This window comes from Capra hircus, chromosome 2, assembly GCF_001704415.2.
Source record: "Capra hircus breed San Clemente chromosome 2, ASM170441v1, whole genome shotgun sequence".
Taxonomy (NCBI): domain Eukaryota; kingdom Metazoa; phylum Chordata; class Mammalia; order Artiodactyla; family Bovidae; genus Capra; species Capra hircus.
In genome coordinates, this window is record NC_030809.1 from 88,885,826 (window position 1) to 88,912,838 (window position 27,013).

At 43.7% G+C, this 27,013-nt stretch overlaps 1 protein-coding gene across 1 annotated transcript in view; it reads left to right on the top strand.

Moving 5' to 3' along the window:
* The window catches only part of KIF5C (kinesin family member 5C), a 163,887-nt gene continuing 138,091 nt past the window's right edge, over positions 1,218–27,013 (top strand). The window contains exon 1 of the mRNA XM_018062660.1: positions 1,218–1,742. Coding sequence (XP_017918149.1) covers positions 1,617–1,742 — 126 coding nt within the window. The 5' untranslated portion in view covers positions 1,218–1,616. The remainder of the gene's footprint in view (positions 1,743–27,013) is intronic.

A 27,013-nucleotide genomic window follows, 5' to 3' on the forward strand; every position in this document is an offset into this window, starting at 1 on the left:
AGTAGTCTGGTGTTTATCAGAGTGTAAATGTCAAGACAAGAAGCAGTAAGAGATGAGGCTAATAAGTAGACAGAAATCTGATCGTGGGACCTGGATGTAGTTTGCAAAGAACTTTGGACTTGATAATATATCTGTTCATTCTACAGGATTATAAACAGGTGTTAGGGAGAGGGTCTGTAAGCTATACAACGTTTGTGTTAATTGCTTAGTTGTGTCCGACTCTTTGCCAGCCCATGAACTGGAGCCTGCCAAGCTCCTCTGTCCATGGGATTCTGCAGGCAAGAGTACTGGAGTGGGTTGCCATTTCCTTCTCCAAAACTATACAATAAATACTAGTAATTAAGAATTTCTTAACCTGGGTGTTAAAGGCAGGGTTCGATTGTCCCTGCTGCTGCGTCACTTCAGTCGTGTCCGACTCTGTGCGACCCCATAGATGGCAGCCCACCAGGCTCCCCCGTCCCTGGCATTCTCCAGGCAAGAACACTGGAGTGGGTTGCCATTTCCTTCTCCAATGCATGAAAGTGAAAAGTGAAAGTGAAGAAGCTCAGTCGTATCCAACTCTTAGCGACCCCATGGATTGCAGCCTACCAGGCTCCTCCATTTATGGGATTTTCCAAGCAAGAGTGACCCTCTGAAATAGCGTGAAAAAAATCTGTGGGTGTGTACGGGTTTATTTGTCTTTGTTTCCGTTATGGGAAAGGTCCCTAACTTTCATCACATATTAATGGAGTTCCTGACCCAAAAAATGTATGAACAAACTTTTTCAGGAATTACTGGCTTCAAATATCCATGCAAATCTCATTTCCCTTCTAATTTCCTCACAACGCTTAATAACTGTTGAGCACAAAGAAAATGCTCCATAACTGTTTGGTTGGACACGGTCTTAAGAGGGGACTTTCCTGTGGGATCATGAAAAGATGTAAGGAGATAATATAGACCTTGTTAGTTATAGAGATTTTAACCGGGAATATTGGATGCGACATCCGTCGTTTTATTGACTTGGGCAGCCACCCAAGATCTGCAGGTTGTCGGAAGCGTCACCCTAGGCACCGCCGCTATCCCCGAAAGCCAACTCCAAGCATCCAAGTCTTTTCACCCGCAGGTGCAGCGACTACAAGTCCCAGGATGCTTCGCTCTCAGAGCCTGAGCGAGGGCGGGGCGGATCCCCGCAGTGACGTAACCGACCAGGGCTGTGCCGAGGCAGGGCGGGGCGAAGGGGCGGGTCCGGGAGGCGACCCAGCGCGCTGGTGCTGATGCAGGATGGCTGAGCTCGCAGGAGCCCGGGAGGTCTGAGTAGGGAGAGGCTGGCTCCCTGCGCATCGCCTCGTCCGCCCGCCGCGTGGTCGTGGGCAGGTGGGCCTGGGGCGCAGCGCAGGGCCAGGAAAGGCAGGTCTGCAGCCGGCTGGGCCAAAGGTTAATAGGCTGCCCACCTACAAGGTGTCGGAGCGGCCGGAGCTGCCCAGCCAGCCGAGTTCGCGATGACCTGCTGAGAAGCGTCGTGTAGGCTGAGGGAGGCGGCCTTGTTGCGGGCGGTGCGGTTCTCAACCACTTTCCCTCGTTGTGCCGAACCGCGGCCCCCCACCCATCCTTGCGCCCCCTCCCTGCCGCCGGCCGAGATGGCGGATCCAGCCGAATGCAGCATCAAAGTGATGTGCCGGTTCCGGCCACTAAACGAAGCAGAGATCCTCCGCGGGGACAAATTCATCCCCAAATTTAAAGGCGAGGAGACCGTGGTGATCGGGGTAAGTGGCTGGGAAGTCTGGCCTCCCTGATGCTTCGCGCCCCAGCCCGGCGCCCCAATGCCCCAGGCCGGGCAGAGATGCTTTGGCAGCCCCTTTGGACATCCCTTGGGGGCTGCCCTCTAGGGTGGACTTGAGAATCCCCCACCCTGCAGTTCCCTTCTGGGCGAGTTGAGGGTCGACTGGAGGCCTAGGGGCGGCCCCAGGTGGCGGGGGTGGGGGTAGGGGGCGAGCAAGGGTTCGGCGCCGCCATTGTTATTGGGGTGGGGGCCCGGGTGGGTCTATTGTTCCCCGCCCTGGCCACGTCGCGTGGGTAGTGTGTTCGCGTTATCCTCAAGCTCAGACTCCTCTTAAAGTATGAGCTCGGTAACCCACAAATGATTCCAGGGATCGTTTCGATTTATCGAGCACTTTGCCTCTTCTCACAGTTTTGGTAAAAGAAGGAAAAAAGCTACTGGAAAAATCCTAGCTTCTGCACCGAGCTCCAACAGCCGTGTCGAATTGGCTCCCCGCGGCGTTTCACCTTGCTCTGCACGCGGAAGGCGGGGGCTGGGGGAACACTGGTGGCCTCTCCCGGAGGCTTCGTATGTCTCCTCTTGCTTCCTCTCAACCCAGGCTGTCCTGACTTGGACCTCGAGTCTCTCTTCCCCGGTGGGGCGACCCCCACCTGGTGTCCGCAGACCCTCGGGTGTGTTTCATGCTGGACGGTGAGGAGGCTGTGCACCCGCCCGCATCTGTAGGACCAGGGGTCCCAAACGGAGCCAAATAGCCTCTGTACCCAAAGAACAAGTTACTTTGTGTGGCTGGGGCCCCCTCGCTTTTGATCTCCCTTCCCAAGTTTCCCCTCCCCAGACTTGGCTCCATTTCTGCAGCGCGGCTGCTGGTGCGGGGAGGGAATACCGTTGGGTTTTAGTTCTTAAAGGAATATGTCAAATGAAATAAGCCAGCTTTCCCTGCCCCCACCCCCACCCTTCCCCCTCCTCTGTCCCCAGCGTGTGTAGCTGACGGTACCCTCTTTGTATGCGAGTCGCGTGGGGAGGGACCGAGTTAATGGGAGCCTCCCGATCCCCGCTGACACGTTCCTGGCAGCCTGCTCGAGGCTGCTGATGCAGCCTTCCCGGCCTCAGCATTGATTAAATGATGTCATCCCGATTACTGAGCATGCTCAGACTACCTCCTCCCTCCTATTTTCCCCCAGTGGCTGGGGTATTTAGGTCAAGTGATTGACAGGTGACAATTTACTTGGGGTCTCTGCTGGAGTCAGGTCGACCCTTCTTAAGCACCAGAGGCAGACATTTGCCTGCCCAAGCAGTCCCAGCATCTTTGCCAAGGTTGTGCCGCAGTATCTGTGAAGGGCCCCAGGGACTAGCAGGTGCTGGTCGAAGCGGAAGGCAGGCTTTCTCTGCGCGAGACCAGAGGCAAGGCTCTGGCATTGCCTAAGGGCTTCATCGTGTACCTTCCTTAGAAAGGCATCTCCTCTTGAAGACCTCCTCTCCTCCTCATTTTCACAGTCATCAGAAAACCGTGACCTCCAAATGCTATGGGGGTGGTCGTTCATCCTGAGAGCTGGCTTGTGAGGCCAGGAAGGAGGGGTTTTCTATCTGCTTAGTGTTAAATTGAAGGAAGGGTGTATGCTACAATTATTGATGAGGAAGAAAATTCTATACTTGATGGCTGACATTGGATAGTGATGTATCTATGGTCAGGACATGGGACGGATAGTAGCTTGTGGGTTACACATCTAAGCTGGGGTCACCCTACAGGCTGATTTGCTGTTTCCTGAGCCTGCTTGTGGTTTGGATAGAGTGGGAGTTACTGGGGACATCTAGCCCTGCCCCTTGTCTGGTAACAGTTTTTTAACCAGTAATTGTTCAGTCCTAGAACATGTTCTGGCGACCCTATTTTTTCAGAGGTTTTAAAGAGAGGCTCAAGCTGTTTCTTTTCTTTCTCCTCCTTCTCTCCCTCCTACTCCACCTTCTTCCTTTCCACGCTCTTCTCTTTCTCCGTCTTCTAAGGGTGACATACCAGAACTAGCGAAGTGGAGTAATCGATCTTCCCTTTGATCTGTATGCAAGGCAGAGATCTTGAATTTTATGGTTATCCTTCCTTAATTTTATGACACTACTAAATTATATTAAACAAATGGTTGTGGATGTGAATACACATGTAGTTCTTCAACTGTAAATCTGGGGTAAATTGAAAATTTTTCATCTTACTATAATCCTTTAATGAAACACTTTTGAGTTTTCTTTAAGATAAATTTTTCTTTGAAATAAAGCATTCATATAGAAAAGTGTTTTCATAAGTGTATATAGCTTTTCTTTTTTTATATAAACACTCCCGTAACCACCTCTTAGGCTAGGAACCAGACATTTTCAGGACCCCAGAAGTCCCTCCTAGTCACTAACTCCCTCTGCCTCAGAATAACTGCTATTCTGACTTTTAGTTTTTTTTTTTTTTTAAGCTTTAGCTCCATAAAACCACACAGTATGTTCACCTCTTTGTGTGAGTTCTTGTGTTCAACATTATGATTGTCAAATTGGTCCATAATGTGATGTGTGGCTGCAGTTGGTTCATCCTCATTGTTCTGTAGTATCTTATTATATGAATATGCCACAATTTATTTATCCAGTAACTGTTGGTAGTAACAGTTTGGGTAGTTTCCACTTTGAGGCTAATATAGATGGAGCGGCTATGAACATTCTTTTATGCATCTGTCAGTGAGTTTGGTACAGAACAGAAGACTGCCAGATGCTGAAGGGTGTTGGGACTTGAGTTGGCATGTGCTAGGACCCTTCCCATTCCTCCTTAGTAATGTGTAACTAAAGGAAGTGACCGTTCTCGCAGCCTGTATCACCCTTTGTCGACGGAGTAGAAGGCTCCCAGGTCAGTTCGGCTGGAACCAGCCCACCTGGCTCGGGTGCAGGTGGAGGCTCTCTTAGATGGGCTCTCCCCTCCTTCTTGCAGGGGCATAGATTGTGGGGAGGACCAAAGAAGTGCAGAGCCCAACAGAGATGAATGAAGAATGAATTTCTGCGCAGGTAACTGTGAGTCCAAATTCAGAATCTCAGAAATTCTTGTTTGTTTTTGAAACTGGAGTGATTGTTTTTCCTTTAAAGTCTTGTTCATTTCTTGTGGAGATGTATGCTGAGAGAAGATTTTGCAGGTGGGCTTCCTAGATTTCTCTTTTTTTAAGAAATGTCATCTTGAAGTGCGTGCTTAGTCACTCAGTCGTGTCTGACTCTTTGCGACACCATGGGTTGTAGCCCGCCAGGCTCCTGTGTCCATGGGATTCTCCAGACAAGAGAACTGGAGTGGGTTGCCATACCCTTCTCCAGGGGATCTTCCTGACTCAGAGCTTGAACCCAGGTCTCCTACATTGCAGGCTGATGTTTAACCGCCTGAGCCACCAGGGGTAAAGCTTGAAGAGATTATCTCTATCATTCTTGCTTTTTTCCCCCCCTGCTCCTTTCTTTCCCTGACTGCCCCAGCCACAGTGTCTTCCACTGTGAACTCTTGCAGCATTCATTCTGTATGTGATCTCGTACTTTTTTGCCTTAGATTATCATTTTTTAATTTTTAAGAGATTCTTATTTATTTTAGAGATTTTTGTTTATTTTCGGCTGTGCTGGGTCTTTGTTGCTGTGTGTGGGTTTCCTCCGGTTGCACAGAGTGGTAGCTTCTCTTGTTGCGTACAAGCTCTAGCACAGGAGCTCAGTAGTTGCGGTGCATGGGCTTAGTTGCTCTGAGCATATGGAACCTTCCCTGACCAGGGATTGAACACTTGTCCCCTGCATTGGCATATGCCTCCAGAGAAGTCCCTTAGATTATTATTAATTTTGATCCTGTGTCTAATGACATTGTAAAGCAGGTGTAGAGCCAAGACCCGTTCATGTTTTGCTTCTTGTACTTCTCAGGTGTTACCCACAGAAGGCACCTAATAAATATTTATTGACCTCTTTGTTGAATCTAGAAATCTTTACCTTGGTGTATTTTAATGACTTTATGGACTTTTCATCGACTGTAGGCTGTGGAGAGTAGTTAAAAATAATTTTAAAGAGATGTGCTATGTGCTATCTCTTAAATGCCTTGGTAAAGAACTGTATTCAACCTTGTTAAAAATTAGGTCTGCTAATGACACTTGTGATGAGCTAGAAGTGGAGGGTGGGGGTGAGGGGCACCACATTAATTCTTTCAGAGAAAAATATTGGATTTAGAGCATTTCTCAGAACACATCTTCATTAACTGCTAAAAATCCTGGTAAGTCCTCCATTACTTTGAGCTCTGCCTGTTGGTTTTGGTGTATCTACATTGATGGAACTCTGTCTTGAGAGAGTTCTCAGTAGGTTTCTTTGAAATGGACTTTCACATGTCAGTTTTCGGCTTTCCTCTTGTTTGCACTCCTGGGAAAGCAGGTCTTTTTAACCAAGGGTGCCTCACCTGAGGCAGTGTAAGTTTTGACTTGTTTGAAAGCCAAAGCGAAATATTAGCCACAAACCCTGAGCTGGCCTTTGGCATGGAAAGTGGCCTTAGGCTCTAGGAGGTTAGATTAGTTCTGGTCAGTGGATGGGCAGGGAAGTCAGGGTGGGGACAGAAACCAAATTCCAAGCCTGAGTTACTGTTGTGGAGATTATGGGCTGAAGATGTCAAGAAATATGGCTAGAACTTTTCTTTTTGTCCATAGTCATGATTCTTAAAAGCAAGAATATTTTAAAATTTATACAGAGTAAAATCACTATTTTTGGTTTATAGTTCTATTGTAGGGGATGTGAGAAATACATAGAATTGTGTAGCTATGCTGTATTCATTTTCTGTTGCTGCTATAACAAATTATCACAAAGTTGAAGGCTTAAAATGATACAAATTTATTATCGCACAGTTTCCATACGTCATGTGGACAAAGAATGTCGCCGGCAGTTGGTGGTGCACCCTGAGGGGAATTCAGGACAGAGAGAAAAGGGTACTGGTTCTAGATAGTTAAGATGCATATCAAAGGAATGTTTTCAATTAGTCCAGACCCTTTCATCTTCCCATACACAGAAAAGCACTAAAACCATTAACTTGAGATGCCTGTTTTTCATGATTAGCAGTGATCTTTGATGTTCCACTACTTCCTTTCTTTTTTCTTCAGCCTCCTTCAAAATCTCCTGAATATCCTGGCTCCTTTCTTGCTCTTTAGAACAGTCCCTCAGAGCTATCTGACAGGCTGCCATCTCCTGCTCTAATCCTCAGTAAATGCCTTAAATAAAACAGAATTCTCAACTTTTAGGTTGTGCTTTTTTTTTTTTTTTCAGTCGACTGAAGTCCATCAAGTCAGCTGGTTTCCCTGCTTAGAGTCTTACAAGGTCAAGACCAAGGTGTTGACAGGACCTTGTTCTTTTCTGGAGGATCTGGAAGAAAATCCATTTCTTTGCTCATTCAGGTTTTGGCAGAATTTGGTCCTTGTGGTTGTAGGACTGAGGTCCCATCCCCTTGCTGGCTGTCAGCCTGGGGCTGTTCCTAGCTGCTAGAGGCCACTCTCAGGTCCTGGCCATATGGCCCCTTCCTATACCTTAAGAGCCAAGGATGGGTTGATTCCCTCTCATGCTTCAAATCTCTTCTGCCTCTTCTTCCATGGCATATCTTTCTCACTGACTCCTCTGCCTCCCTATTCCACTTTTCAGGGCCCATCCGGTTACAGTGAGCCCAGCCAGATAATACGGGATGATGTCCCTATTATAAGGTCATCTGATCAGCAATCAGTTCAATTTGCAAATTTCCTTTCATCCTGTAACTTTCATATATTCACAAGTTTAGTGTAGACATCTTTTGGACCATTATTGTACCTACCATATACAACCATACTCAAGATACAAAACAGTTTCATCACTCAAAAGAACAAAACCAAACCCCCAAAATCTCTCATGCCATCCCTCTGTAATCAAACCTTCTCCCCTCTCTTAACCTCTGGCAACCAGATTGTCATAAAAATGGAATCATAAATTTAAGTATCTTTTTGAGATTGAGTCCATTGAGGTTTAGGTTGTTGTTCCATGTATCAATAGTTTATTCCTTGACAAAAAAGTTCATTACTTTTTATTGCTTAGTAGTATTCCTTTATACAAGTATATCACAATTTGTTTATCCATTCACCTGTTGAAGGACATTTGGGTTGTTTCCAGTCTGAGATGATTATGAATAAAGCTGCTATAAACCTTTACATATGGGTTCTTGTGTGAGTATAAATTTTTATTTCTCTTGGGTAATCAGCCAGGAGTAGGAACTAGATCGTACCATAACTGTATGTTTAACTCTAAGAAATGGCCAGTTTTCCAATGTGGCTTAAACTAAAAAGTGGTAATATTTTATGCCAGACTTTTTAAAGAGTATATTCATCACTGTGTCTAAGTGAATATTAACAGTAGTGTTTAATAGTGTGGAGATATGTTCTTCCTAAATTCAGAAATGTTTACATCACCTGAAAATGAATTTGTGGTTTCCTCTAAACCTGCCCTCTGAAATCCTGGAATGAGTGAACACAAGAGAGTAATTATAATCTGGCCTGTGTCACTGGAGGCTACTCTTGTTTATGGTGAGCACGCGGTTGGTGCTACAATAAAGGATTGGGGTTGGTAGAGGCATTGGGGAGGGTCAGACAGAACTGCCTATGAATTCACTAGCTCACTGTGGGGCCTTTTTCAGGTTGCTTAACTTTCCTGGGGCTCAGTTTGGTCATATTTCAATTGGAGACAATTACTTAACTCACAGGATTGTTGGAATGAAATGAAATGAAGTGGTCAAAACAGGGTCTGGCACAGAGAAAATGCTCAGCATATGCTAATTATCTCTCACATTTCCTCTTCCTCTGTAGGTTTCCTCATTTTCAGAATTAGCCTTGCCCCCGAAAATTACCACCCTTAATTCTGGCTAGCCACTGAAAACGCTTCTTGCATCCTTGTTTCCTAGCCACTAGTTCACGCCATTCTTGTCCGTGGAATTCTTAGCCTTCGGAAGGCAGAGCTCGGTTTCCATTTCCTTGCTATGGCGGCTGTTCCTCTTGTCTGCCGTGATCACATATTGGGGTGTGCACGTGCATGTGCGCTTGCGTGAATATCCTCTTCGTGTAAATGACCAGCTTCTTAGAAGCAGGAGCTGTTTTTTTTTTTTTTTCTTTTTAACATCTTTTTGCCTTTTACTGTCGTAGTCAAGTTGCTTAGTAAGTGTATCTTGATTGACAGTTCTGTCTTCCCCTGTTTCCTTGCCTAGAATCAAGTCTCGCTAAATGCCAATTTCTGCATTTCCTTGAATAACTTGGGCATCACTGGGGATTTCCCTCTGCCTCCACCTGTGCTTCCCTGGCCTGACTCCCTGGTTTAATGACAGGATTTTGCCTCCTTGACTTCTCTCCTCCCTTTAGAATAGGAAACTTCCCCCACCTTTGGGTTCCCTTTGGTACCTGTCTCAGATTTCTCACCTGTGTCTCCTTATTAAACAAGCGAAAACAAAACCACCTACTCCCTAATGGTTTCTCTTGAGTTAAAAAAGAATAGCTCCTTGACAGATCCAGTTTCACCTGATTTCTCTCAGGTTTTCATGAAGTCCTATCTTTGTGGCTGAGAAAGCTCCTCCTTTAACCTATTTGCTGCATATCCACCAAGGTCCTTTTATGAGGAAGAAAGCTGTTGAGTGTGTGGTTATTTGAAAATACTACAGAACTTGAGAGAAAATAGGGTTGTAAATTCATTCTACCATCCCCAACACCAAACTTGGACGCAAGGCAGACAGCCCAGGACCAACACCCAGCTCTGTGACTTCTTCGCTTTATGTACTTGGACCCATGGCTACACCACACTAAGTTCCAGTTTCCTGGCCTGTGAAATATGGATGATAACACTCTCCACCTTGTAGGATCCTTGTGATGGTTACATGAGCTGATGTGTATAGGTTGCCGAGTATGGTGCCAGGTTCAGAAAATGTACGCTGTGAGAAGACCCACAGTGGGTATTTCTCTGCACGCTTGTCAGATTAACTAGGCTTTAGAAAGCTTAAGACCCTTCATAGATTCCCTGGTATCTTCTGGTTGTGCTAAAGAAAAAATTATTCTCACATTTGTAAACACAGTAAGGAAGACTATTATAGTACGGGTTGATACTGTTCCAGTCGGGGAGAGAAATCAGGGTCAATTTCAAGTACAAGGGAAGCAGGTTGGTGGAAGGACAGTCACTAAGAGAGATGTGAAAAGTATGGGGGATTCTTGGTACAGGCAGGCCAGATATAAAGCTTTTAAGATACAAGCATTGAAGTATCTAGGGTGATGAGGTATTGATGGTGAGTGGGGGGGATTCTCTCTAAACTGCTTTAGGAGGAGTCTTGCTCAAACTGGACTCTGCAAGGACAGACATGGAAGTCCAAGTTCAAGGCCCAGTTGAGAAGAGGGCTCAGAGGAGCCTGATTAAAATATGGTCAAGGAGAGAGTCTTGGTCGTTTGGAACCCAGATTCTTCAGAGGCGCATTCGAGACCTTCCATCCTCTGGGCCCACGTACCTTCCTAGCCTCACCCTTTATCTTGTGTTCATCTGTGCTTCTATTCCCCTAGGTTTCTCAATGCCTGCCCTTCTCCACCAGAGCTGACCACACCTGGGATAACCATCCCTAAATTGTACCTGCGCGGCATTAGACTAAACCCCTTGCAGGGCAGGAAGACTTATTGCCATCAGTTCCTGAGCTAGCACTCGGGACAGAGTAGTTGCTTAGTATAAGATGTCTTTTGAACGAAGTGAAAGAATGCTGACCCTCCTAGGCTGTCAGATGTCCAAGCCTGGGTTTTCTTCTTGGATTTTTATCTTTGACCTCTGTCCAGCTCTGGTGACTTTTTCCCTACTTTGATCATCATCATGTTGTTGTTATTGTCTTGAAAGAATAGTTTTCTCTGGGGCTCAAAAAACCTCAGACCATACAGAAAAATATGAAGGATAAGGTAAAAAGCACTTTTAATTTTATGAACTAGAAAACATCATTTTTAACACCTTATTGTTTATTCCAGCTCTTTTCTACTTTATAGAAAACACACTTTGTTTTAAAATGAAGATACAGTTTTATAAAGTCTGCTTTGAAAGCCACCATTTTACTCAATGGTATACCTCAGACATCAGCATTTATAAAAGATTATATATAATTTCATTATGTGTCTAAAGTGAAAGTGAAAGTCTCTCAGTCGTGTCCGACTCTTTGCAATCCCATGGACTGTAGCCTGCCAGGCTCTTCTGTCCATAAAATTCTCCAGGTAAGAATACTGGAGTGGGTTGCCATGCCTTCCTCCAGGAGATATTCCCAACCCAGGAATTGAACCCAGGTCTCCTAAGTAATACTTTATTTTCCACTGATACTCATTTGATTTTCTGTTTTCTTTTTCTATTATAACCAAAGGTGTGATAAACATCGGTTTATCAGTACACATCTCTTTGTGTCCTTGCCCAGTTTTTTGTTAGAATACGTTCCTAGGATTGAGATTTCTGGCTAAAAGGATATAGCTGATTTTAAGGTATGCACAGTTTTTCAGAGGGAGCAACTTAGAGATGGTGAATTGTCTTCTATTTTATATCCTCACTTCTTTGCCCACCCCATGGAGTTGGTGCCAGTTTGTTTCATAAGGCATCCGTTCATACCGGAGCTAAATTAAATTCTCACCAAGAGCGTGTACTTTGTCATGCACTGTTAACCCACAGATCCAGGACATGGCAATGCCTTCAGACTTCTAATGTAAACCGTAGGTTTTTGTAGGCTATCTCTTGTCAGGTTCAATATCCTAAAGGATGTTGTTTCTTGGAGGTGATCAAACGCTAACTCTCTCTTGAGACAGAGAGAGATAGAGGTCAAGATTGTAGTCTTAAAGAAAACTAGGATGGATGTGTGCTTTCTTCTTGGAGCTAACAGTGAATGGCCTGTGATACCTTTAGGCAACGGTAAGTTGAGAAGGGATATAATAGCCCCAAAAAAGCCCTGGAAAGAGCTTTTTACCCCCTTCTCCTTTGATTACTAGGTACTCAGAAAAAATATAAAATTTCAAGCATACACCAGAGTGGAAAGAATATAAAAATCTACCCCCATGAGTCTATCAACCAGTTTCAGCTATCATCAACAAATGAGCTAATCTTATTTTGCTATACACCTCTAACCTTTTCTCCCCAAATTGCTCAATTATTTTAAAGTGAAATCTCACGTCATTATTTTATCCCTCAACTTTAGTATATGTGCTGCCTAAGTGAGTACTATTTTATCCCTAAACTTCTGATATCTCTGAAAGATCAGGACTCTTAAAACTACAATAACGTCATCTCAACTAAAATGTGCACAATTCTATAATGTCAAATACCCAGACAAATTCTCCCCATTGCCTCTTAAGTTTCTTCTACAGTTGCGTTTGCTCAAATCAGAATACTAGGTACCATTGACTACAAGTGTGGAGAAAAAGAAATGCTTGTACATACTGACCCTGCAAGAAGAGGGAGGGAGGCTTCTGCTCTAGAATCACGTGTGGCAGTAGAGACACACACTGAGCACCAGGGCTAAGCAAGATCTGCAGCCTGTCTCCCTTAACAGTGGTCGCACCCTAGTTATGCTTTTTAACAAACCAACTCCAGCATTGCAGTGTCACCCAGAAAAGCTGTTTCAAGAGCTGCATGCCTTATAGCTCTCCCTCACCCCTGAGTCTTCCATTGCTCTTGTTGACTTGTATAAATGTCAGGAAAGCAGGCAGACGTGTTACTCATTTGTCTTCCAAGCTCAGTACTCACCCTTATAAAATTGGGATGTGTGTGTGTGTGTGTTCAGTCCCGACTGACTCTTTGCGACCCCATGGACTGTAGCCTGCTAGGCTTCTCTGTCCATGGGATTCTCCAGGCAAGAATACTGGAGTGAGTTGCCATTTCCTCCTCCAGGGGATCTTCCCGACCCAGGCATCAAACTTGAGACTCTTGCGTCTCTTGCACTGGCAGGTGGATTCTTTACCAGTTAGCCACCTGGGAAACCCCATAAAATTGTGGCCAAGTACATTTAGAGCAGTTCTTTTAGGTGTGTCTTGGTATGTTACTATTTACTATGTTGTCAGTCAATGAACACTCATCCTTTATGTGAATTGGATACAGGAACATAAATCCAGAGAGGTGAAGGGAAAATGTGTAAAATTCAGTGCAACAGAGTACTTTAAGGGAAAAGGTTTGAAGTTCTCTTTTTATGTTTTTTTAAAAATTCCTTTTATTCCTTTATCCCCCTTTTCTTATTAAAGAAAAGGGAGTTGGGTTGGAGAAAAAGTGCAAATAAAAACCAAATCCAATGATTGATACTTTAACTTCTCCGACTACAGAGTATGGTCATGAGAGCTGCTGATCAGTAATGTTATTTTAGAAGCATTTTGTCTAAAGAGCTTGGTTACGCAATTCTCTGTTGGCAAATCTCAGGGACTCTCCAAGGCTCTCTGACAAGAGCCGTCTCTCCCACTTCTAGGTCTCATTTTGCCTCAAGGGGAAATGAAGAACAGCACGCTTCAGTCCTCTGAGGAGGTTACATCATAGTTTTTTTTACTGAACGACCTGTCTGGTACCTCACTCCACTGAGATTATTGACTTTCATCTGGGAACCTGGGTAAATAACAACTCCATATGACGTCAGAAACTTGGGGGAGTCTTGGGGAAAGGGACTTCTGTTCTTCTTTCATAGCACCCCCTGTTCCATAGAGAGGAACACATGCCCATTTGATTGGTCAGTGTCCAAACCTCTGTTGGTCCTGGTTACTGGTGGCAACATCCCATGGGTAGCGTTCAGTTCCGTCCTGTGTCTGCTTCTGGTAAGCTGACCCCTGCAGGGTCTGGCTTCCTGGGCTGGCTCCCAGGGACCGGCTGTTTTTCCATCTCAGCATCACCCACTGCTGAATGGATAAGTGGTCTGGACCCACAGATTCAGGCCCATGTGGGCTGGTCTCAAGGTTCAGAACAGGCTGGGCTGTGGGAGGCTGGGGTGATGGGGTGAGGAAAGTAGGAAGACCACATACGCCTTCTTGCTGGAGACTGGCCAGGTTTGACATTGGGTTGATGCATCCTACCACCCATCAGGTGGTACTTGGATACCTGCTCCGTTCCTGTTCCTGCGTGGAGCAAACTCACCCGCCCAGAAGGGAGAAGACTCCTAGGCAGAAGACTCTTAGGTGAGGCTTTTGGCATTCCAGGACCCCTGCTGTTAATGTCATCACGATAGCATTGAAACTATCTTCTAACTACTCAAATAGTTTGTTTATATAATATTTGTGAAAGTAGGCTTTAGAAGGGAAGTGCTTAGCTCTTTAGTAATAATTACTAAACAACACAGCCTACTAATTATCTGCTCAGACAAGTTGGGAAAAAAACACCAAAGTACTATATCCTAGAGCAACGCTTGCTCCTGTGTGTTGTTAAATTTTCCTTAATGAATATGGCTCTTGGAAAAGACTGGCTTGAGGATGTTTTTTTTTGTTTCCATTCGCGTATAGTTGATTTACAATGTTATATTAATTTCTACAGTACACCAAAGTGATGCATATATTATGTATATGCTCACCCTCTGTGATGGCCCACACTCTGTTTGTGGAGTGTGCTTCTCTCTGAATCTGAATAAATCCACTTCTTACCTATCACTTTGTCTCTCACTGATTTCTTTCTGCGATGAGACATCAAGAACCTCAGCTTCATTAGGTCCTTAAACCAGATACCATGGGTTTTATCTGGGCTTGAGTCCCACCCACGTGGGTTCAAGTCCCAAGCAGGGTTTTGGCTGGGTTCGGGTCCCAGCCACATGGGTTTGAGTCCCAAACTGGGTTTTGGCTGGGTTTGAGTCCCAGCGCATGGGTTCAAGTCCCAATCTGAGGTAAATGGTTTCACTTTTAAAATGTTCTCTTTGTCTTTGTTTTCTCTAGATTACTGTGATGAATTTAGATTTGGGGGAAGAGGGCTGTTTTATGGATATTCTTCAGTCTGTGGCTTCATTTTGAAATATTCTAAGATTTAGAATACTTCTATGTGAAGTATTTCTTCAAATACTGAATCTGTCTATTCTTCTCCCTCTCCTCTGGCACTACAATTACGTGTACGTTGGGATTTTAACTATGTCCTATATGTCTCACACATTTCCTGCCCTTTTAGGGGGCATGTGAGGACTTCTCAGGTGGCGCTAATGGTAAAGAATCTGACTGCCAATGCAGCAGACGCTGGTTCAGTCCCTGCGTTGGGAAGATCCTCTGTAGTAGGAAATGGCAACCTGCTCCAGTATCCTTACCTGCAAAATTCCATACTCTGCACTGAGTTCACACTCACTGGAGAAGGAAATGGCAACCCGCTCCAGTATTCTTGCCTGGAAAATCCCATGGACAGAGGAACCTGGCAGGCTACAGTCCATGGGGTTGCAAAGAGTCAGACACGACGGAGCACACAGGATACACACACACACACACACACACACTCTTGTTTATATTCTTTTCCATATGGTTTATCACGGGATATTGAATATAGTTCCCTGTGGAGGATATATTTTAAACAATATTTTCTGATTTACACAATTATACAAACAAGTTTGTAAAGGGGAAAATGTACATCTATCTTGCTTTCTTAGTTCTATTAGAAACAAATATAAAGAGGTAACATACAGGTTAATGTAAAACTTTAAATGAATTCTTTATTAGCATACTTCTCTTTATAAAGAGGCGTTTTTCTGTACTGTGGACTTTTTGGAGCTTCACTGCAATACTGTGCTGTCCATAATGGTAGCCACCAGGCTCATGTGACTGTTAAGCCCTTGAGTGTGGGTTGTCCAAATTGGGGGGTGCAAGAGATGTAAAATATTTGTAAACTGGCTTTCAAAGTCTCTGTACAAAAAATGTAAAATATTAATTTACTCTTTTTTTTTTTGGTATTCATTACATGTTGAAGTAGTAACATTTTGGATGTATTGGGTTAAATAACATTAATGAAATAAATGTCCCCTATTCTTTTTACTTTTTAAAATGTGACTGCTAGAAAATTTAAAGGTGCATGTGTGGCTTGCATTTTTGGCTGGTGTTATATTTCTATTGGTAATATATTTCTAGATCAGACGGCTGCGCTAACATTTAGATGCCAGCATCTTGATTGTCTTTTGCGTTTAGGAATTTTGGTTCCAGTCTGGCATATTGAGGGATTATTGTGTGCTAAGATCAGTTGTGCTAAGCATTGTGAACTTGCTGTGATAAGTGAGACGAGATCCCTGCCCCCACCCCACCCCCACCCCCGACCCGCCAAAAAATTACTCTGCTGAGTGTCCAAAGAGAAGAGGAAACAACGTTATTGGAGTTAGAAAAAGAAAGGACATCCCACCTCAAGCAGGGGGATCCTTTGATCCTTACCTTGAGACTGGGTGGGAGTCTGCTCCGCAAATGTAACATTTGTTTCTTCATCTTCAGTTACTTTACAATTATGTGTAGACGCTTTACAGATTTCTGTTTTAAATATTGAGAAAAGACCTGAGTAGGAACCTGTGCTATAGCCAGGTCTCTCTCCTCTCTCCCCTCATCAGTATTGTGCCGCGGCTGCTCCCGGGACAACAGCCCACCCTGAACTCTGGAATTAAGTACCAGCCATTTACAGCTCGTGTGTGATGTGGATTTGTATGCGTATGTCGTGGGTGACATGAGAACAACAAACGGTGAGAGGGTGCGGCGTCCTGGGAGAAAAATCGGCACCGTGTCCTCCTGCCGCCTGGCTCCCGCCGCAGGGCAGCCGCCCGGGGCGCGGGGAGCCCAGCCTCCGGCCTCGCCATGCCCCTTGTGTGTTTTTAATTTCCGGCATGATGATCAATCTGCCGCGTACCCTGTCTCCATTCTGCCGCTAATGCTGGGAATGATGAAACCTCTTGTCCTGGAAGTGCATTCCCGTTCAGCACAGGCACCCTCTGATGCGGTCCCCTCCCCCAGCTAAACAAAAGCACCCGTGCCCATTAGGATGTCAGGGTGGGCAGCGCTGCGGAGGGAAGAAGGCGGGGGAACGCTGCCTTTGTCGCTCAAGGTGCGCCTCTTCTTTGTCCTGGTATCTGAGGGAGAGGTCGCCTTGCAGGAAGGCCACACAGCTCTTTGCAGAAGGAGCTGGAAACTCTTTTACACCCATTTATGTCCTTGTTCGTATGGGTTGGGACAGAACTGATTTTTCCTCCTTTGTCAGTGGCAGAACTGCCCTTTCACATGACGGTAACATGGAAGCAGAGCACAGTAAAACCAGCCATGGTCTTAGCACCCTACATCATCCATGTTAATTTTCTAATATCCTCCTTTTCCTGCTCTTGGTTGATACTTAAACATTTTGGAAAATTAATGTATTTCCAACCATAGATATACAATTCTTCCTTTTTGAAAAAAAAAGAAAAGAAAAGAAGAACCAGAGCCTACTCCATAAGTGCTTTTCCGTGTTATCTTTATGGTTATAATGTTCAGTGGTGATGTAAGTGATAGATCACAGCTCGGTCATTCAGATCTCCTTTCCCCTTGCTGTGGGTGCCGGTGTAGTGATCGAATGCGTGATTTCTTTGGCCGAGTTATTTCTAGAGCATACCTTCTCCAGAAGTCAGTTTACTGGACGCAGTGCTGTGAAAATGTGAATTGATGCTGTCCAGTATTATCCTGTTGCTTCTATAAGGGTCTACCATCCCTATGGCCTCTGGGGATTTATGAGCTTCCCGTTTGGCAGGGAATTAATTTTTCAGGTAAAGGAGATAATCATTTGAGAGGGGGCTTACAACAGTACAGTGGTCTGGGATTCGTGTGTCTTGGGTTTTGTTCTGGTGTTTGCTCTGATTTATATGAATTTCAAACTAAAATTGTAACTATTCAGTGGTCTGTTTTTTTTTTTTAATTTTAAAATCTTTAATTCTTACATGTTTTAATGTGGAATATTGCTGTCAGTGGGCACTTCTGGGATCAGGCTGGCGATTGAGGAGTCTCCTGGTCCTTATAGATGAAGGCAGGACTTGGAAGGGTAGCAGTACTCTACCTCCCAACATTCATCAGAAGAATTGTTTGGAGGTGGTGATTTATACTCATGTTTAACTCAGGGTACTTCTCACGTGCTCACAGATATAATTATTCAAATATGCTATAGCAGTGAATGAACCACAGACCTTCTCTAACCTAACAGCAGCACACGTAGGGATACATTTTGCTGGATGACTCGGGACATCTTGTAGGCATCCATGCTTCCAGGAGGTGTGGTGACACCTCACAGAAAGCATGACTTTATGCTTTGATGGTTCTGTATTTCCAGGCACCAGCGTGCTCTTCAGGTCTGTGGTAGCCCTCTAACCAGGCTCACCATCCTGTGGGCATCACTGACAAACCCAGCACTGGAACGTGAGAACCTAGGCAGGGTAAACGAAAAAGACCTTGATTGCTTCTTCCTTGCATTGTAATCCTCTTGGAAAACAATCTGTTTGTTCCTCACTCTATGTAGTCTTTTGAACACGTTAGCTAAAATCTTCCAGAAGTTCCGTTCAGAGTATGTCAGTTCTCTGCTCAAAACATTTAAGGACTCTCATTTGCTAAAATAAATATGAATTCATCAACTTGTTCCTGAAATTTGGCAAAACTCTTCACAATACGTTCCTCCAGCCTTTCTCAAACCTAACTATACTATATGTATCCTGAACTCAGTCTGAGCTTTCACTCTTTCAGGCATTTGTTGGTGAGGTTCCCATCTCGTGGAGTCCCATTCCGATTTTTTTGTTCTCCTGAACTGCTTTCTCACCTTAGAAATTCACCAGGAGGCATTTCCTTGTCTCTAATCTTGGAATTACCACATTTAGATGTGAGCTCCTTTCCAGGTTGAGGTCTATTTGATTAATTTTCTTTCTTTTTTTAAAAACAGTTTTATTGAGGCATGATTGCTATACGTTGCTTAATTTATTTTCATACTCTCAGCATATGATTCATAATGGGTGCATAGTGTATGATGCTGTGTATGAATGACACTGAAAGAGTATTTCTTATGGACTTATTGTTCATTTTTATGATTGTTTTTATTTCATTGTGCCCCTCTTCCTTTCTCTGTCAATCTTACCTGAGGACTAAATATGCCCACATGTTTCTTTTGTGAAATTTTACCATAATTGGACCAAACAGTGAACAGGCATTCCTTTGGTACACGGTCCATTTATCCAACCTCAACCAACTCACTGTCTAGTAGGAGATAAACAGAGACACACACAAATAATGGCAATGTGGCTAATAAGTGATTGAAGAGTGAGTGAGTGAGTGGAGTCACTCATTCGTGACCGACTCTTTGCGACCCCATAGACTGTAGCCTGCCAGGCTCCTCCGTCCATGGGATTTTCCAGGCAATGGTACTGGAGTGGATTGCCATTTCCTTCTCCAGGGGATCTTCCCAACCCAGAGCTTGAACCTGGGTCTCCCGCATTGTAGACAGACGCTTTACCATCTGAGCCACCAGGGAAGTCATCAAGGTTTATTGAACATGAAACACCTTTAAGGTTGGGGCAAATTTTGCAAAGTGTTTCCATTTTCCAAAGGAAGAGATTGTTTTGTATCGAATATCCAAACTATTATGTTCTATTCAGCTAGTCAACTGTCAGAAGCAAAAAGGAAAGAAATTAGAGACTCATTAAGTACAGAAAATGATTGCTTTCAAACAATTTTCTCTTCTTCTAAAATGTAGAAACCACATGTAAAACACTCTTTTCTTGATTTGCAACTTACTAGTCTTACAAAGTTATTTTAATATGAACTGAAACCTGGTATCATAAAAGGGTCCAAGAAATTATAAATTGAAGACATTAACATAAATGAGCCATACTAAGAATTCCATTGATAGTCTTCAACCCTGGAAGGGAAGTATCTGTAATTTACCTAGATTGCCTGAAAGGAAAAGAAATAAGAGACTTCCTTCCTTAGATGCCTGTTTCCTGGCATTTTCCTAGTAACCAGGTTATGGAGTGATTGAATTATTATTATAATCCCATAGCTGTTATTTTCATTTCAAAAGAGTAGGGTTAATTCCAGCTGAAGCTTACCTTTCAAATAAGTTTATCCATAATACATTTAATAAATCAATACTGAGCCATATGGTCTGTGGCCCCTACATTGGGAGTACAGAGTCTTAGCCACTGTATCACTAGGGAAGTCCCTAAAATTGCTATTTTTAACTTAGGGTAACTCTGTGATGTGAATGTCTGACTTTGTTGTCCCATAAAACGAAGATCATGGCATCTGTCCCATCACTTCATGGAAAATAGATGGGGAAACAGTGGAAAACAGTGTCAGACTTTATTTTTTTGGGCTCCAAAATCACTGCAGATGGTGACTGCAGCCATGAAATTAAAAGACGCTTACTCCTTGGAAGAAAAGTTATGACCAACCTAGATAGCATATTGAAAAGCAGAGACATTACTTTGCCAACAAAGGTCCATCTAGTCAAGGCTATGGTTTTTCCAGTGGTCACGTATAGATGTGAGAGTTGGACTGTGAAGAGAGATGAGCACTGAAGAATTGATGCTTTTGAACTGTGGAGTTGGAGAAGACTCTTGAGAGTCCCTTGGACTGCAAGGAGATCCAACCAGTCCATTCTGAAGGAGATCAGCCCTGGGATTTCTTTGGAAGGAATGATGCTAAAGCTGAAACGCCAATGCTTTGGCCACCTCATGAGAAGAGTTGACTCATTGGAAAAGCCTCTGATGCTGGGAGGGATTGGGGGCAGGAGGAGAAGGGGACAACAAAGGATGAGATGGCTGGATGGCATCACGGACTTGATGGACGTGAGTCTGAGTGAACTCCAGGAGTTGGTGATGGACAGGGAGGCCTGGCGTGCTGTGATTCATGGGGTCGCAAAGAATTGGAGACTGAGCGACTGAACTGAACTGAACTGAACTGAAGTCACCCTGGGGCTGTGTGCTCTAGGGAGAGGTGTGACTGGTGGGGAACGCCTAGGGTGTGGGTCAGTAGAGATGAATCAGGCCTTGACTTTATTGCTCTGAGGGCATCATTTTGGGCAAATTGACCAATTTAACATGTCCACAGTGAAACAGAGATGCTGAGAAACCTGGTGGATGGGAGTGAAGGGAGAAACCTGGTGGATAGGAGTGAAGGTGAAATGATACCATATGTGAGAGGATTTTGCACTCTGTACCTGTGGCCCCCACTCCTAGCCCCCTCTGCATGTGGTCCATGGTGCGAAGCCCTACCTCTTTCCTAGACCTCTCTCCTACCAGACATCCTGTCCAGTCTGCACAGGAACAGAGACCTTCAGGGATCTACGTGGTGAAAAGTCCTAGACTGAGCAGCTTTTTCCAGTCTGAAAAAGCCAGAGTTTGTTAATTCCCCTGCAGCTGAGTAGGCTGGTCCAGCTTCTATGTCCTTGTAACTTCAGTTTGTGTCATTAAGATCACCACCGCACCATTTATTAGATACACAAGGTCCCAGGACCCTGTGGAATGAGTATCTCCTGAGACAATCCCCATCCTCTCTGTGGAAGGCAGAATAGTAACCCCCAAGGATGTCCATTTCCTAATCCCTGGAGCCTATGTGTTATGTTATATATAACAAAGGAGAATAAGGTTGCAAATGGAACTGAGGGGGTTACTTAGTTGACCTTAAAATAAGGAGATTGTTCTGGATTTTCCCTATGAGCCCAGTGTAAACAAAGGTCCTTAAATGGGGAAGAAAGATACAGAAGAGTCAGAACCAGACAGATCACATCTTGAGAGAGACTGGAGTGGACTCAGCTGGTCATGGCTGCTTTGAAGGTGAAAGGAGAGCATGAGCCAAAGTGTGCAGGAGGCCTCTGAGACCCGGAAAAGGCAAGAACACGGAGCCTTCAGGAAAGAAGTGCAGCAGTAACCTTGCCATTTGCCCAGAGAGCCCCCTGCAGACTTCTGACCCAGAGAGCTGTAAGATGATAAAGCTGTGTTGTTTTAAGCCACTAACTTTGTGGTAATTGGTACATCCCCAATAGGAAATGAATACAGCATCCCATTTTTAAGTTTTTTACAAACAAAATGCACATGTATTTGCCAGAAGTGAATGTAAGAAAAACAGTAATATTTGAAGGGCCTATTTTCATATTGACAGTAAAATATTCAACATTCAGAAGGAAATTTTACCTGAAAGGGACTTGTGTACAATCCTTCTAAAGTAAAAGAATTATACTAAGTGCTTGCTGTATTGAATATTAATTAAATAGTATATTTTTCAGAATTCACAATTATTGACCTATATAATTCTTTTGACAGGGAAGCATTTTAAAAATTTTTTGAAAAAGATTCAGTGGCAAAGCATATTCAGCTATAGCCTACCGTTTCCCTTTATTTATGTTTCAAGACTTGTTGCTGCTTTTATTGTTAAAAACTCTTGGCAATTTCAGCTTGTGGATAATTAAAAATGGAAACCAGGTGAAGTAAAGCAAATTAAAAGGCATTTATTTTATTCTCTTGAATGAGAACATCGTGGACATGCATGTGCTTTGCATTGAAATGTTCGATAATTAATAGCCACTTACGTACAGGCTCCTTAAAAACTAGTTCAGTGTATTTCCTCAGCCAGGTCATGGGAATCTCTTCCTCCTGAATTCTTTGAGGTTGGGTCTCCCTATCTCCCCTGTAGCCTCGTGTGTAGCTCCTGCTTTCATGGCTCAGTGTAGGATGCCCCCGGGGCACCGAGGCAGGAGGATGATCTCGTCGAAGAACAAGTGAGCTTTACAGCCACTTCATCCTGCCCTACTTCATGCTTGGCTCAAACCAACACAGAAACAATTAAGGTTGGTAGCTGCCCTAGAATCTGGCTGCACAGTCAGCTTTATTGAACCATTTTTCTACTCTTCAGGTACCTTGTTTGATTATTCCTTGGAAAGCTATTCTGCTGATTTTGTGGTTTTTCCCTTTTGCCTTCTCTGCAGCTCAATTTCCAGTATTCCCCAAAGATCTCTCTATTTTGACAACACCTACTTCTCAGACCTCAAAGCAGATGGTTTTCCTGATGATTTATCTCCCCTCATTCTTAAACCCACATCATTGTGGACACTCTTTGTCCGATACCCTGCCTAGATTCTCCATTCTCCATTTAAAGTTTACAGTCCAGTGATCTAGTGATGCAGAGAGTGCCTTATCTGGAATGTTTCATGCTCATCCTGAGGAAAACCTCTGATTTGTTTTCAAAACCTTGGAAACCGATTTTGAAAATGTCCCTCATTTTTTCTTTCTTCAGCAAAGCAGGCAGCTGACACAGTGGCCCCTCCCTGTCTGCCAGCAGAATCCTGTGAGTGGCCCTTCCCCATCACAGGGCTGACCCACCTCTGCCTCTTTACAAGCTTCCTGCCTCCTCTCTGACAGTTACTTTAATTGTGAAGTTTGCATTCAGTCATTTCCATAGCAACAGTGATCAGGGAATTGATAATTTTACTTTGTAATTACAACCTGCCTTGGGGAAAGGGTTTAACAGATATCTAGTTGGTGCTTTCTCAGTAGACACTGGTGAGACATTGGTGATAAAGAAGGGAACTCATGCTTACAGACCAGGGGAGAAAGATCATTTCAGAGGCTGTGATGGTGCAGGGTTGGAGGGCAGGTACAGGTGTGGGAGCACAGAGGAATGAACTTAGCTCTTGAAATTCATCTCTTGTCTCGTAAGAGGAACACAGTATCTTATGATTGTTATGACATGAATGCAAAAACATTGTATCACAGTTACAGAAATCAAAACTGGTGGTTATGAGGTAGGGTTGACTAGAAAGGAACACAGTGCAGGTGACCTATTATTTTGTTTTAAATGATGGTTACACGAGGGTACATGATGTCAGAATCAATTGGTGGAATATTGGAATATTTCAGATCTATGCATTTGTTATATGTAAATTAAATTTGTTGTAAGGCAGTGCTCTATGTGCTAATATATGGAAAGATCTTCAAGATGTATTAGGTGAAAAAAGCAAGGTGGTCCCACTGTATTTCATGACACCTGGAGGGTATAAACATGCCTCAAATTAAAAAACAAAAGTGAGGTGGATACAGGTTTAGATCACACACCACCTTTTAAGGCATAAAGAGGGAAAACTAAGAATCCATGTTTGTCTGCTGCTTGGTGAACAAGAACTCAGGAAGCCAGGTGGGGAGCTGGTAGCAGTGGCTGACTGAGAGGTGAGGAGGTGGAGAGCAGCTAGCATCTGGGGGGTGGAAGGCAGGGTCGTGAGGAAGATTTCTCACTGTACCATATACCCTTTTGTGCTTTTTGTTGTTGGAACCATGTAAACATTTTTCTTATTCAAAAAATTAAAAAGAAAATGCATTGAAACAGGACTGAGAAGGTTTTAAACTGAGAGATAAATGGTTTCATTGTTCTTTATAGCAGGTTATTTACCAATTGAATGTTTTTAAGCAACTTTCAGTGCTGCTTTGGCAGCTAGCCCGGGCATATGTCCCGCCCCCATGCCAGGGGCCCTGTAGCAGGCCCCTCTCTGCATATTGCCCCATCCTAACTCCAGTCCTGAGAACCTCTCCCCATCATTCTCTTTGGCACCGAAGAGAAAACATTATTTGCCATCTGGATAATGACTTATGTGAGACATGGCCTCAGTTAGTCTTTTTTTAAAAAAAAAAACAAAACACATTTACAAAGCCAGTATCTTCTACCGTATTGTATTTCTACTTGGAACAAATACAAGCTTTGCAATCCCATGGACTGTAAGCCCGCCAGGCTCCTTTGCCTATGGAATTCTCCAGGCAAGAATACTGGAGCGGGTTGCCATGCCCTCCTCCAGGGGGTCTTCCCAACCCAGGGATCAAACCCAGGTCTCCTGCATTGCAGGTAAATTGTTTACTGTCTGAGCCACCAGGGAAGCCCCCAGTTATAAACAAGGTATTCTTTTTAAACAAGATTTCTGGCTTGAATTAGGTAGGGTCTTCTTGCCTCTCCTGTGGGTGGGCTGGGCATGGAGGTGGCCTCTTTACTGAGCTCATTCTTTCTAACAGTCAGAATTGGTCCCAGACAAACAAATCCTGGCCCTCTTACATTTCAATGCCCCTGTCTTATATGAGGAGCCTGAGCAATACCTTCTCTGGTTGATAGGCCAGTGGGAGCGCCATTCACAGGCCTGGATTCCACCTCGGCTGGTTTGTTTCATTTCTTCTGGTTCTGAGTTCTCCTCCCAGTGGTCCTACAGGGGGCAAGACCGAGATAACTGCTAACTGCCAGAGTATCTTAATAAGAGCCTTGCGGTCTTTGTTCCTGTACATTTCTTACCTTTCAAATGAAGATGCTGCTAGTTTTTCTTCTGGAAGCCTGGAGGGAATGGAGATATTTTTGGAGTGCTTATGTATTCTGACGAAAGACCTTATGAGAAAGAACATCTCACATGGCTTCTATCTATCATTGTTTGGATGTTCTGAACCTTCTCCCCACAGATGAAATCTGTGTACTTAGCTGTTTAGATATAAATGTCTTATCAAAAGAACCTAAGTAAAAATAGTTGTTGGCCCCTGCTGAGTTTTAGTTCCGTGCATCAGGCTTGGGTTTCCTGCTTATACTGTCATCCGCAAAAAGGCAACGCCTATGGACTGGCAGTGGAGCGCTGGTTTGAGAATTGTGCTTGAGCTGTATTGAGCTCTGAGGGCAAGCATGCTGTGATTGATTAGTGATGTCTGCCATGGGAAAGAGATGGGACGTAGTTCAAGGGACAGGCATAGCTTGTTATTTGTGTTTTGCAATAAACCACTTCACATCGTTGCATTTTTTTTTGCAAATTGAAGGTCTGTGACAAACCTGTGTCAAGCAGGTCTATCAGTGCCATTTTTCCAATTTTCTCTGTCATGTTTTGGTAATTCTCCCAACATTTCAACCTTTTTCATTGTATTGTAATGTTTATGGTGACCTGTGATCAGTGATCTTTGATGTTACTATTGCAAAGAGATTGTGGCTTACTCAAGGCTCAGATGATGGTTAGCATATTTTAGCAATATTTTAAAATTAAGGTATATACATTGTTTTTTTTAGATCAATGTTATTGTACAGTTGGAAGACTTCACTGTAGTATAAACATAACTTACAGGCACTGAGAAACCAAAAAATTTGTGTGACTCAACTTAATTGTGATATTGCGGTTGCAGTAATTGTGACATTGCTTTTTTGCAGTGGTATGGAAATCCTATGGATCCTGTAGAATCCAACCCACAGTATCTCTGAGTATGCCTATATTTGCCAAGCTTGCCTTTGTTGGCCCTGCCCTAGTTTTTTTTTTTTGTATCTTATATAGTGCCTAGTGCTTTTTACTAAGTGTGTGTTTGTGTTAGTTGCTCAGTCATGTCCTACTCTTTATGACTTTATGGACTATAGCCCGCCAGGCTCCTCTGTCCATGGGATTCTCCAGGTAAGAATACTGGAGTATTCATTCTGTTCTCCAAGGGGTCTTCCCAACCTAGGGATTGAACCTGGTCTCCTGCCTTGCAGGAAAATTCTTTCTGTCTGAGCCACTTAATGGGCCAGTTTACTAAGTATATATTCAATAAATATTTGCTCATGTTACTTTTTTCTTTTTGAGTTTGCTTTTCTAGAAATATGATTATCCAAATAAACAAGTGTATGCATGAGATCAGGGGGACTGACACTGATACTTACAGTGTTTAAGTAGCACAGTACAAGGAACAAAGGTCTGGTTCTGTGCCCTTCTCCCTCCTTAAATGAACCTTGGCTAAACTCCTTTGGTTCATAGTTTGAGCTCTGTGTGGTAGATGTTGGCCATCTCCTCTAACAGCTCCTCAGCACATAATACATACTTACTACAGTAAGAACTGGACATGGAACAACAGACTGGTTCCAAATAGGAAAAGGAGTACGTCAAGGCTGTATATTGTCACCCTGATTATTTAACTTATATGCAGAGTACATCATGAGAAACGCTGGACTGGAAGAAACACAAGCTGGAATCAAGATTGCTGGGAGAAATATCAATAACCTCAGATATGCAGATGACACCACCCTTATGGCAGAAAGTGAAGAGGAGCTAAAAAGCCTCTTGATGAAAGTGAAAAAGGAGAGTGAAAAAGTTGGCTTAAAGCTCAACATTCAGAAAATGAAGATCATGGCATCCAGTCCCATCACTTCATGGGGAATAGATGGGGAAACAATGGAAATAGTGTCAGACTTTATTTTTTTGGGCTCCAAAATCACTGCAGATGGTGACTGCAGCCATGAAATTAAAAGATGCTTACTCCTTGGAAGAAAAGTTATTACCAACCTATATAGCATATTCAAA